This window comes from Trichosurus vulpecula, chromosome 5 (genome assembly GCF_011100635.1).
Source record: "Trichosurus vulpecula isolate mTriVul1 chromosome 5, mTriVul1.pri, whole genome shotgun sequence".
Lineage (NCBI taxonomy): Eukaryota > Metazoa > Chordata > Mammalia > Diprotodontia > Phalangeridae > Trichosurus > Trichosurus vulpecula.
In genome coordinates, this window is record NC_050577.1 from 164103192 (window position 1) to 164116925 (window position 13734).

At 38.6% G+C, this 13734-nt stretch overlaps 1 protein-coding gene across 1 annotated transcript in view; it reads left to right on the forward strand.

Moving 5' to 3' along the window:
- The first annotated feature begins 3601 nt into the window (after positions 1–3601).
- The window catches only part of GRM3 (glutamate metabotropic receptor 3), a 132582-nt gene continuing 122449 nt past the window's right edge, over positions 3602–13734 (forward strand). Inside the window, exon 1 of the mRNA XM_036762167.1 lies at positions 3602–4188. Coding sequence (XP_036618062.1) covers positions 3691–4188 — 498 coding nt within the window. The 5' untranslated portion in view covers positions 3602–3690. The remainder of the gene's footprint in view (positions 4189–13734) is intronic.

Genomic DNA, 13734 nt, shown 5'->3' on the forward strand with positions numbered 1-13734 from the left:
TTGCCTCTTCCATGAAGCTTATCATCATGTCCCCCAAACCATATATAATCTCTACTTCTTCTGAACTCATTTGTGCTTATCATATTCTGATTTAAATTGTGGTCGTATGATATATGTGGGCATACGTATAATTTCTTTTACTAGGTTGTTCATGCCTTAAGAATAAGAACTGTTATTTATGTTTGTATTTTCTGCAGCCTGTAGCGCAATGCTCTGTACATAGTAGCTGTCTAATAAATGACTATCAAATGGATGAATGATAATATAGGTCGGATGGCCAAGTCTTAAATATGTATATGTCTCTGTGTGTGTATACACACAGACACATGCTTACATATATGTGTATACATATGCACACAACCATCCTAGCAGCCACAGACATAATTAGACATATTTTTATATGACAGAAACACTCAAAGCTTCCATCCTAAGCTGAGCACACATAGCTGAAAGAATGAGAAAAAGGACAAGGCTAGATATCGCTTGAGATTTCAAAGGTTCCCAAACTTTATTAGGTCTATTAGGTCTACCCCTATCTTTTTTTTTAAATTACTTAGTGCCCCCTGGAAATCTACTTTTTTTTTAATTTGCATCACCCGAGGCTACTACCACCCCCTGGATTATTCCAGCACCCACTCCCACCCCCTCCATTCCACCCCCAGGATGGTATTGTCCACTTTGGGAACCTAGAGCCTCCATGGGCAAGGACCAGGATGCTCCAGGAAGAGGGACTATTTCTGTAGACCAAGAAAGACTCATAGAGAGAAGGCACTTCAAAGTCTAGACCCTATTGAAACAAAGATGGCTGCTCTGGGGAAAGAGTACTTCTTTGAGCTTTATTCATACAGGAGAGAGACAATCCCTAAAGAAGTCCTTAAGAACTCAGGTTAAAAAAAAAAACACCAGGCTTCTCCAGGAATTGGCTGCTCTCAGTCAGAGGCATTAGCCAAGATGACAAGTGTTGGAGACTGGGCTCCAATGCCAGCATTCTCTTAGTTCAAGTTCAATTTGGGAAGAAAGTGAAGCACTCATAAATCATCAAACACTAGACAAAGGAAGTTTGCTTTGCCCTAATATAGCAAGGACATACAATAAAGATGTAGTAGCACTTAGCTTTAGTTTTGGTAAACAAAACCTCCCATACCTCAATGCAGAAACACCTCTACTCACTAGATCTTCAATGTATGGTAACTTACACGCATTTACACACTCACTAAGTCTGAGAGGCCTACACTGAAACTTCTTAAGCTCCTAGATGACCAGAAAACTACATCAGGGAAGCCAGGGCTAACAGGTCCCAGAGTTGGCTTCGTCTTCTTTGTAGGTAAAGCCTCCCCATGTTAAGAGTGGGAGGAAATATACTGCCTCAGGAAAACACTGGTCTTAGGAGATAAGATATTCACTGATTTGGGCAGGGAAAATAGCTTCATTTAACCAGATTGGCCCTTTCTGCTACATATCTTCTAAGGGTGGTTGCATGGGGAGAAGAGGAATCCCTCTCCTCCACTAACTTGTTACCTCATTGTCTTGTCCTGGAACTCCCAACTTTCACCCCATCTTCAGTGAGGGGGACAGTGCTTAACCTGATGGAAGACAAGGCATGAGATACAGAGTTATATGGACTACTGAGCAGAGAAATTTTTTATCTAGCTGCTTAGGGAAAAGCCCTAGTCATCCCACCCTAATTACATCTCTACTAGTAAATCTACAAACTTTTAATTAAGGATAGCTTGGGAACATGAACTCCGGATGATGTCCTAGAACTAAAAATTTTGTCTAAATCCCATGTCATCAGAGCTCCTGTATTCCAAGATGCAGTAAGAGGGACCTTGTGATTGCTTTGGTCCCAAAGCCTCTGTGTGTATTGCTTCCAACTTGCTATGAATGGTTCTGGTCAAAAACATAAGATGATATAATTTGAAAAAAGACTGTAGGTCACCACAAAGCCTGAACAAGTCTGTGTCCCTACAGTTTCCATAGTTAACCCCAAACTGACTTTTGACCATCTCTTCTGCAAAATTCAAATGAAAATGCAAAATTCCTATTCCACATGTGCTGAAAGCATCTCCCATAGTTCAATCGATTTGTATTCCCATCTTCATGCAAAACAATGGGGTAGTAGCTTTGGGGATCATTAGCCAAGCAATGGAATAAAACTAACAAATGTATTGTTCATTTCTCAACATGAATTCATATGTGCCATGCTGAGAAACACATAGAAATCATCCCTCTTCCAACCTAGCACCTCATAAGCACCTCTTAATTCCACATAAACCATATTTTGTTAAGGGCAAAACATGGATTCAGTCATTCCCCCATATGGTAGTAAGCTGGATTTCTTTAGGATACAAATCCAAGTTTATATAACCACATTTTGCTCATATTCACATATTGGCTTTTTTTTTATTAAGCTATACAATCAGACGATGAAAACAGACTCTTGCTAATTAACAATTCTTTTTTATTGGACACATATGGCAATTAATTTTAAAGAGTGGCTTATTCTTCTTTATCATTAGAGATAGTGATTAAAACATCTTTTCCATTCCATTGCAGTTTTGCTTCAAAGGGAGTTACACACACAGATCAAAGAGAAGCCAGTAATGAATTGACCCCCATCCTCCCCCTCCTCAAAAAAAGGAGAATTATTGCACCAACTTTAAAAAATACATATTATCATCAGTCTGGCTAATGCTCTGCAGCAGAACTCCCAAAGAGACCTGAAGTTAGCACTAAACATTCAACAGCATCTGCTGATGTCATTGTGAGGTCTGCACCCCCCCAAAAATAAAACAAAACTCAGCTCACTTATGCATCTCAGAAAAACAATCCATGGTTGGCTTCATGTGACAGGAAAGAGGAAGAAGTAAAAGGGGGAAAAGCTCATTTATTTATTTTTTAAAGGGCACTGCAAACAACAGAAGAGGGAAATGTCAAAAACGTAGAAGTAAATGTTTAACAATCTCCTCTTTCATTCTTTTGTCTTACTTCCTTCCCCCATGGGTCCTTTTAAAGAAGTGAATGTTGAGGCTTTATATGAATATCCAATGGGCATTTGTTAAAGCAGATATGTCTCATTAGCTATTGAAAAGTCACAGCATAATCACATTGGCACATCCCTTGAAAAAGTTTAGCACTACATCAGTTTGTCTCTCTTTGGTGGCAAAGAGCCCATTTTTACACATTTTCTAACGCCAGAACTACAATGGTGACTTTCAGCATATGGACAGATCCATTGAAAGGAAATAGAAGGTTAATAAAGATTCATAACTGGAGAGGCCAACAAGCTGTCTTCTGCCCATTAAGCATTCTGTCCCTCATTGCCATTCACCTAAATCACTCAGTCCCTTTAATAGCATGCTCTGATTTGCAGCAACAGTGTTCCCTCTGGCTGTTAAAGCTCGTCCAGCATCTCAGAGGATATATACTAAGAGCCCAAGGCAACCAAATTACTGCACCACCAATGCTCATAAATGAATCTCTACTCTCCTCTCCAAAAATGTTGATGACAGAAGAGGACTACAACTTCTGCTGTTTCTTTTACTGATTTTTGTTTATTTTTTTTCATCTCTTTAGGAATTTGGTGACAGGCTTCAGCAGTCTATTCCTCCCTTGTTCAAAGGACGAACCAAAGGCCCAGCATAGAAATGAAGCAAAAGGACTAACAGGCACATCTTGCTCCTTCCATCAATGTCTCCTGGAGGTATAGAAATAGGATCAATGAAGATGTTGACGAGGCTTCAGGTGCTTACCCTAGCATTGTTTTCCAAGGGATTCTTACTTTCTTTAGGGGACCATAACTTTTTAAGGAGGGAAATAAAGATAGAAGGAGACCTCGTTTTAGGAGGCTTATTCCCTATTAATGAAAAAGGCACTGGAATAGAAGAATGTGGACGTATCAATGAGGATCGAGGTATCCAACGCCTGGAAGCCATGTTATTTGCCATTGATGAAATCAACCGAGACAATTACTTACTTCCAGGGGTAAAGCTAGGTGTTCACATTTTGGACACCTGTTCAAGGGATACCTATGCTTTAGAGCAATCACTGGAATTTGTCAGGGCATCTTTGACTAAAGTGGATGAAGCAGAATATATGTGCCCTGATGGATCTTATGCCATACAAGAAAACATCCCATTACTCATTGCGGGTGTCATAGGCGGCTCTTACAGTAGCGTGTCAATTCAGGTAAGATTTTCCAAAGCTCTATCTAAAACTTTGAACCACTGTGCTTGAAAGTCCTAGAAAAGAAAAGGAGAAAAGAGCAGTTAATTTCATTGATAGATAATAATAACATGCTTGTTCATCTCATGCAAATACCTGGTATTTTGTGTGGCATACTGACAAATATTTCTCTACTAAGAATGGAAATCTTCTTTCAGGATTTATTATAAGGGTCAACTCTGTTTTTAGCTGCCTTATTTTGTAGCATTCTCTGCTCTTAGGTAAATAAAACTTATTTCTTAAACTCTGCCACAAAGTCATGAAAAATGTATGAGGAAAGGCAATATAATTACTACGCAGAACAGAATGGTTTGGCGCTTACCTGATAAGAGATTAAAAGCTGATAATCAGCCCTCCTGCTTTTGTGAATATTGAATAGACAAGAAGAACAGATTACTCAAGCTTTTGCAATGCTCATTTATGGAATTATAGAATTTGAGAGCTAAAAGAGACCCCTAACAATTATCTGCTTTTCAAGCACCTCACTTTACAGATAATAAAACAGGCCCAGAAAGAAGTGACATAGGTAACTCATAATAGAGTTAATATTGGAAACCAGGTCTCCCAAGCCACATGTAGTCCAGAGCTCTTTCCACTGCACAAGATTACCCTTAACTCTTTTCTTAACATCCAGTAGCCTTTAAGATCAAAATGAAAATCTTGCCTTCTTTGACAATGCTTTTTGTTGAATTAACAGTCAGGTGCTCACAAATAAACCATAATGTTGAGCCTGTCCTGTACTTGTCCCATATGATGTCAACTTCTCAAATTGACTATCTTTCACTGCTGTGTATTCTACAGTGAGAAATTGTGTAGTTTTGAAGCCTTGGGTTCTAGTCTTGGTTCTTACATTTCTTAGCTGGGTGACCATATGACATCTCTCAGAGCTTTAATTTCCTCATTGCTGTGCAGTACAAAGAGCCCTGGCTTCTAAGGTCAGAAGCTGTGAGTTCAAATTCTACTCCTGGAGCTTGCCCTCAGTGTGACCTTACAGGTACAAGTCACTTAACCACTCTGGGTCTCAGTTTCTTCACCTGTAAAATGACAGGATGGACAAGATAACTTTTGAGATCCTTTCCAGTTCTAGAACTATGATCATTGTATGTAAACTAACTATCTCACAAGAAGTGAAAAAAGCACTTTGTGTTTCTTAAAATATAAATGTACAATATAAAATACAATATAAATATTATAATCATTTCATTCATGGGGGGTAGCAGAGGGTGGGGAGGAATAGTCTTTTATGCCACATAGAACAGCTTCAGAATTTCTTTTTCTCCTAAAAGTACACACACACAGTAGGCGTAATTAAGATAATTAGCTCTCCATAAACACTCATTGCCTTCATTAGGTAGGTAGGAAACACCATACATCATAAAGATCAGCATGATAATTATAGCTGTATTTCTAAACTTAGATAATGAAACTCAAAATTGAATGTTTGGGTGGAGAAGACCAAATCTTCTCACTTACTGTGATGCACATCAAAGATACTTTCACCAGAAGAGCTCTAATTTTTTATAGATGGGGGTTACAGCCCCACCCCTTTGATTAGTGATAAGAGGATAGATTTGTCATTTTGTTCAGGATCACTGGTCTTATAAGCCACAAATGTGGACTGAATACCTCTCAATGACATCCTACAAAAAAGAAATGTATAAATAACCACTTATTTAAAGTGAGTGCCAATTTATGCCAAGAGGCAGTATGGGATAATCAATACAGAACTGAGTAGGAGTCAGGAAGACCTGAGTTCAATTCCTACCTTTGAAACATAATGGGTCTGTGGCTGTGGGCATATTACATTACCTCTCAGTATCCCAAGTAATTCTCTTCAAATATAAGTTGCAGAAAAGGTATTGATCTGCATTGGTAGAGGACATTTCTCACTGGAAGCCCCCCTCCACTGATGAAATCACAGACACTATGCAAAAAAGAAGGTAAAAAGTTCCATCAGGCAGATACAAAAAAAATCCCAATTTCTTTCTTTACACTACCTATTGACCTCTAAGGGCAGGGCTTCTCAATCCCATGTCTATGATCTCATTTTTTAAAATTTTGATAATCTTTCAATAGAATTTATTTCTTTTGCAATCCTTTGTATGTTATTGTTTGCATTTTAAAACATAATTCTGAGAAAAGGTCCATTGTCTTCACCAGACTGCCGAGGTGGGAGGGCAGAATACAACACACACAAAAAAGTCAAGAATCCCTGCTCTGCTGTTTTTTTTCTCTTTTAGAAGGGGGTATGTGTATTTGGTTTTGTGTTTGGTTGTTTGCTTTTTAGTTCTGTGGAATGCTAAGTTTCTTTGACTTGGGGAATGCTGGGTGTTAAAATGGAAAAGGAAGGGAAATGTCTTTTCTTCCTCTACTGTCCCCTCCAGACCTGAAAGGGGCTAGGGTAGAAATGCTCACAGATTATTCCTGATAAGGCCAATTTAGAGACTTCTCCTTGAGTCTCTCTTCTTCTTCCTTTCCTTCCATCCCAGCTCCTAGTTTCCCAGAAGTGGGAAACAGGTTAACCCCAGGGTCCAAGTACTCCTGGGTCACAACAGAAACAATATGACTTGATTAGTGAAGTAGAAAGAAAGATTCAGCTTTGTTTTAATAGAGAATCTCTGATTAGCAAGATAGTGAGGATCCCAGCCCAGTACCAGGAAGAGTCACTATCTCCAATGCCATTCCAAGGCAAATAATTGGTACAGTAGGCATATAGGTGGCATCGTGGATAAAGTGCTAGCCCTCACCTCACCCAAGAATCTATCCTGGACCCCATTTCTACATAGTCTCGACTTTTCTCACAATCAGCATTGGTAAATGATCTGATTGAGTATGGCAGCATTAAGTAAACAGCTTAAGATATCTATCAGAAGGCATTTGTGTTTTAATAGAAATTTCTTTGAGACCAAAAAAGCCCTTGAGACCCAAACAAATAAATCTCTAATAGAATTTCAGGTGCTGTAGCACAAAAGCAGAAAATATACATTAGACAAGAGACCTAGCAAGTATTGCTCAGATTCTCACCACAAAGGTGGCCACTTACTCCGTCTACTGTCTTAAGACTTTTGCACTGGATGTCCCCCTTACTCTCCCACAATGAGTATGCACTCCATCATCACCTCTGTCTCAGATCCCTGGAGGGTGGCCAAGCATGATAACCCATGAAGAAGAGCAAACTGTGAAGAAGCCTAGGTATTTGGAAATCAACTCATTCCTTCCAGTGCACAAGCAAAGAAGGCAACTATCTTTCTCAACCTTGTAGCTTGCAGAGGAAAAGCCAGAAACCTTTTTGGAAAATAATGCTCCCCTAATCTAACACTTATGTGACATGGATGTGACTATAGTCAAAACAGATTATGAAGGACAAGCCAAGAAGCTGCTAGAATTCATGGAAAACTGTTCTCTGCACTATGGAAGCTAGTGATACCCTCCCAAGTTATCTGTTTGTTTAGTATGTGTATATATATGAGGGCAGCTAGATGGCACAGCAGATAGAATGCTGGGTCTAAAGTCAGGAACACTTGTCTTCCTGAGTTCAAATCTGTCCTCAGACACTTACTAGCTATGTGAACCTGAGCAAGTCACTTAACCCTGTTTGCCTCAGTTTCCTCATTTCTAAAATGAGCTGGAGAAGGAAATGGCAAACCACTCCAGTATTTTTGCCTAGAAAACCCCAAATCGGTCACAAAGAGACAGGGAAGACTGAATGACTAAACAAAGAGTGTGTGTGTGTGTGTGTGTGTGTATAAGCATATACATATGCATATACATATACCTGTATATATTTAAGGCAGTATGATGTAGTGGATAGAAAGCTGTCCTCAGAATCAGGATGATCTAGGGACAAATCCTACCTCTGACACATACAGACCATTTGATCCTGGGTTGGTCATTTAACATTTCAATGCCCTAAGCAACTCTCTAGGTCTATCAATTGCAGAGGAGATTCTGACCTACTTTGGTAGAGAGTTTCTTGAACCAGAGAATTTCCTATACTGATGAAGTCACAGATCTCATCAAAAATATTTTACATGTAAAGATAGATAGACAGACAGACAGAATCCATATTATCTGACCAGGTGGACTGTAAGCTCCTTAAGGGTAGGAAGGCTTTTTATTTTAGTCTTTGCATTCCCCCAGTATGTAAAACAGTATAATAGATACTTAATAAGTACTAATTAATGGGTTGATTGGTCTTCACTGTACACTAACTCAGGAACACGAGGCAGTAGCCTTTTCAGTTCATCCCACATTAATGTCTTCATTTTGACTACTGCTATCTTTCTAGGTCTTAGCTGAGAAACTACTTTGCCTTAAACTGAGAAGGGGAAGAATGCAGGGCAGGGATGAAACTGTAGAGGAAATATGATAGCAATCATCAATCACATAATTTTTTATAAAATTCTACCCATTTGATGGCAACACATGACCCCAAATCTGACAGCTTTTTCAGACAGAAAACCATCTGTATGGAGGACTTAGATGGTAAAAACACACTTAAGCATCTTTGCTTTTGTGGTTGGGTCATTGTATTTATAATCTCCTTCATCTGGCCTGGATTGCTTTATCAGCCCAGTTGCTTCTGCAGGCTCTTTCTCTCCAGCTTCCTCTTCTTTCATTATCCTCCCACCAGAGTAAAAGAATTCTCCAGGAAGTCAGCAAAGAAGATGTCCCCTGCTGTGTCAGTTCATACAATAGGCAGTTTTTACAGATAGTGAAAACTGCATGAGACTGTAGAATTCTTAATGATTTGCTGGGTTAAGCTATATCACCATTGATGAAAAGCAGGGTAATTATTTTCCCAATGCTCTTATTAAATAAGACAAACCACTCAGCAGCATGTTAGCTAGCATGCTTCTGTCCTCTCTCTTCTCACTTCTTTATCTTTTAACACACTGAATTTTTAATGTAGCAATCAATGAAAGCAACTATCAAATCCCTATTTTATCAGAAAATATGCATGATATCTATTCACCTCATTTGTTAATAAGTTTCTTTCTGAAGGACTTTAAAGGTTGTGTCTTCTGTTTTGCTCTATGTGCCTGAAATCTCATACACTTCAGGAAAAATAATATTCATTTCACAGAGGAAAGAATTAAGCCTCTTGCCTGTTAGCCAGGCAATTTTCTATTCAGCAATAAATTTGAGAGAGTATATGCTTATCTGTAATTTTAATACAATTTGAAGATCTTCCCCGCCCCTTAATAGGCCTATGTGACCTGCTTTGAACCTGAGTCACTTGAGCCTGGGTCAGGAGGATTGTGATGCCCTCTGGCCCTGAAGAAGGGTTTATATCCTCTGAGGATAGCATTTTGCTTTGAGGCTCACTCATTGGAAGAGCCAGATGAGACTCTGGATAGCTATTAAGGAGTCCCGCACTTTGAAAAACTCAGATGTTGGTGCTTTTCTCTCTGGTAACTATGTGTGTATTGCTTTTGGTAAGACAGTTGGAAGCCCTGTCTGTTGGTCTTTGCTGTTTGAATTTGCTCTGTTTATATAATTTTTGCTTGTAATTTCTGTTTGTATTTTCTCTGAAGTTCAGGGTGCTGACTTTTCTCCTGAACTAAGTGAAATGTGTGTGTGTGTGTGTGTGTGTGTGTGTGTGTGTTTGATTAAAGTAAGATTGTTGACCCCTTTAAAGTTACTTTCCTTTAGAAAAGCGGATCAAAGAATTTGTGCTAGCAGCCCTCCTGTGTGCTGGTGTTATTGGTTTTACACCCCTATAGCAGCTGCAAGTAGCATTGTCGTTACGACCATTAGGACGCCATGAGTTAAATGTCTACAGTTGTCCATCTACAGAATCTCTTCAAATATCATATATGACCAAAGAAGAATCCCCTCTTCATTATCCCTCCCATAGTAAAAACATATTGTTGGATTATGGATTCTGGCCTGCACAAAGAATCATTCTGAAGGTAGTCTCCTAAAAATTTTGAGAGTGCTCAAAAAATGATATGAAGCAAAATGAGATATAGGCTTTTACCCACAAAAGACTCTCTATCCCACCCAAATAGACATGCCTGGCTATTGGCATACCTTAATGAACTACTAGTGGACTATATGGAGAAGAAAATGGAAAACCACTCCAGCATCTTTGCCAAGAAAACCCCAAATGAGGTCACGAAGAGTCAGACATAACTGAAAAAACTATTGAACAACAAAAAAGTAGACTATAAACTCCACAAAGTCAGTAGTTGTGTCTTATCTAAATTTTATATTACCTCCAGTACAAGTCAGTGTTCTACATGGCAGCGAGGTGGCTTAGTACATTGGACATTGGACCCGGCATCCGGAAGAACTGAGTTCAAATGCAGCCTCAGACACTTAATAACTTTGTAACTCTGAGCAAATCATTTAGCTTTTATCTTCCTCAGTTTCCTCATCTGGAAAATGGGGATAATAATAACTCTTACCTCCTAGAATTGCTGTGAGGACAATATTTATTAAGCTATCATAACAACAATAACAACAATAATAGAAACTAGCATTTATAAAACGCGTTAAGGTTTGTAACGTACTTTACAAATAATTCCTTTTTTTTTTTTTTTGCAAACCTGCTCTTATATTTTTTTTTTCATTTTAAGATGCAGAAACTGAGAAAAACAGGTTAAGTGACTTGCCTGAGGTCATCCAGCTAGTAAATATGTGAGGCTGGATTTGAAGTCAGCTCTTCCTGACTCTAGGTCTAGCTCTCTATCCACAGTACCACCTTGCTGCTTCTCAAAGGCTCAGCCTTACAGCGCTATATAAATACTAATTATTATTGTTGCTGTTACACACTCAGTCAATTAAGCTCCTAGTACTACATGGTAGGCAATGCTTGATAAATTCAAAATAAGAAAATGAATGAATGAACCAAGTTATTCATTTATGTTACCATCTCACAATGTGGTAGCTTGTGAATAGCAATCGGTCAAGGGCCTTAGTATAAAATCCTCCACTGATTCAGGCAGTAGATCAGCAAACACTGATTGAGCACATGCTCCGAGCAAAACACTGTCCGAGGTGCTGAGAGGAGGTGACGTGTGAACTGAGAAACAAAGGGAGATATGAATTGTGAGATGTGGTGATGAAGAGGGAGTTTAGGCTAGGCATGGGGAACAGTTTATTGAAGTCCATAAAGATGAAAAATGAAATGTCAGCTTTAGGTAACGGTTTAGGTAACAGTAAGCAGTCAGGTTTGGCTGAAATGTATAGTGGAGGTGGGGGTGGGGAAGAATAAACGATAATGTTGTGAAGGGCTTTGACTGAGTTTATATCATAGGGATGTTGTTTTGTTTTTTTTTTAAATCATTTTCCTTCCAAAGAGCTCATGGCATTCCTACCCCATTCATTCTTTCAACATTTTTAAGAAATAAGGAGGAAAAGACTTTGTTCTTCATTTTACAAGTGGGATAACAATTACAAAAAAGCCAAGTCACAGTCCTATGACTCAGTTTCCTCATCTATATAATGAAGGACTTGCACTGGATAATCTCTGAAGTCTTTCCTAACTCCAGCATTCTAGACCCCATGATATGCTCAAGGTTCTATAACCAGTGATGTATTCAACACTAGAAACAAAGTATCCAGATTCTCAGACTAGAACTTTCTTTACTAGATTGTACTATCCTTCCATTGTAAAAACTGAACCTATGAATTATTTGATAATATATTTTCTTTTTTCCTAAACTGAGTCAATATATATTTTGATATTCAGTACCTTCATTGTGAAAATAGACACATTAGAGAAAAAATAAATAAATACATTGCAAAACATGTTTCAGGATCAAGAAATGAAGGTCAAAGACTTGTAAAACACTAAGAAGTCTTACACCTATATACCATGAGTACTTTTGTAACATTGGGCTCCTGAAAATTCTGAGAAGTCTGGCTCTTGAGCCCCTTGCTATTTTTCCCATGTTAGTATAGTCTGGTTTTGGTGATGAATTCTGCAAATCACAATCTGAACTCCCAGCGAGGTAACCCTTTTGTGGTTTACAAACCATGAAAGCAATAAATCTAATACCAGAGCATTTAATTAAGACAGGTATTATCTAGCTGGCTCTAGAACAATCTTAATTATTAGGAATGTAAGCAATGCACATAACAAGAGGAAATTAATAGTAGTGTCCTCACAGGCGCTAGGGAGAGTATAGTCCAATTACCACTTAATCCCCAGTGACTGATTCCTCCCAACATGACATGAGAGGCAAAGAGTCATTTCAGAACTCATACCCAGTAGTAGAAACTTAAATACCAGTACCATCTGCCCCACTTAGAGTTCTGTGGAAGCTTAGAGTTCATAGAAACCTCTCAGCTTGGCTATGGAGTTCCTAGGACTCTCATCTTCAGAGATGTCATGGCAGTACAGCTCATGTGTTCCCCCTTTGGTCTCATGCTCCAACTGCATCCTGCTTATTACCTCCCACTCTACTCATACCCAAATCCCTGACCTCTCTTCTTCTTTTGTTTCAATACCCTTTCCCCTAGGTTTCCCTTCCTTTTCCTCCTTTTCCAATTTTATGTTGCATTTTTTCATAACCTCTGCATCTAGACACAAAGTTCCAAGGAGGGTTGAAGTTCTGGAATTTTCTCCAATGAACAGCAGATCCCTTACCTCACCATTGCAGGTGCTTGAAATCATGCTGGAGAGCTCCCATCAGGGCCCAGGTTCTTAAACTCTTTGTGCACCATGGAACCACTTGGTAGTCTGGTAAAGTCCCTGGACCCCTGCCAGAACAATATTTTTAAGTGCATAAATTAAAACATGTAGAATTACCAAGAAAACCAATTATATTGAAATGTAGTTATAAAAAAGTTGAAGTTCATAGGCCCCAGATTCAGCACCCTCACATTAAGCACAAAAGCATTCTTTGCCCATATTACACTTTCTCCAAAAAGAGAATCAGAGATCAAGCTTGACTATTGGAATATCAGATCCTTGAGGTCTCAGACTGTTTCATATTTTCCTTTAATTTCCCTGTACTTGAAATACCACTATACCTCACACAGAGTAGTCACTTAATAAATGCTTTCTCATTTTTATAGGATCATAGGTTTATAGCAAGGAGGGATTCTTAGGAAGGTTTTTATAGCAAGGAGAGATTCTTAGGAAGGCTTCTAGTTCATTCCTCTCATTTTATAGATGAGGGATCTGAGGCCTACAGAAGATAAGTGACTTGCCCAAAGTCATATAGTTAGTAAGTGGTAGAGTTGGGATTTGAACTCAGATCCTGTGACTACAAGTTCATTTCTCCATGTTCACTTTTCCTTCAAAGGATCAGAGGGGAAAGTGGTGAGAACTAAAAAAAAACATTAAAAATGAAACAATATTTTAATGGAAAACAATTTTTACAGAACAAATTATTTATATTCAATCTGATAATTGGCTAATTTGAGCAAAAGACAAGAGTAAATGCCAAATTAAAAGAAGAGATAAAAATGACAAAGGACTATGTCTAATCATAGTAGCTACAGCCTACCATGTCTAAACAAGCTGTCAACATCCAAAAACAAGGGAAATTGACA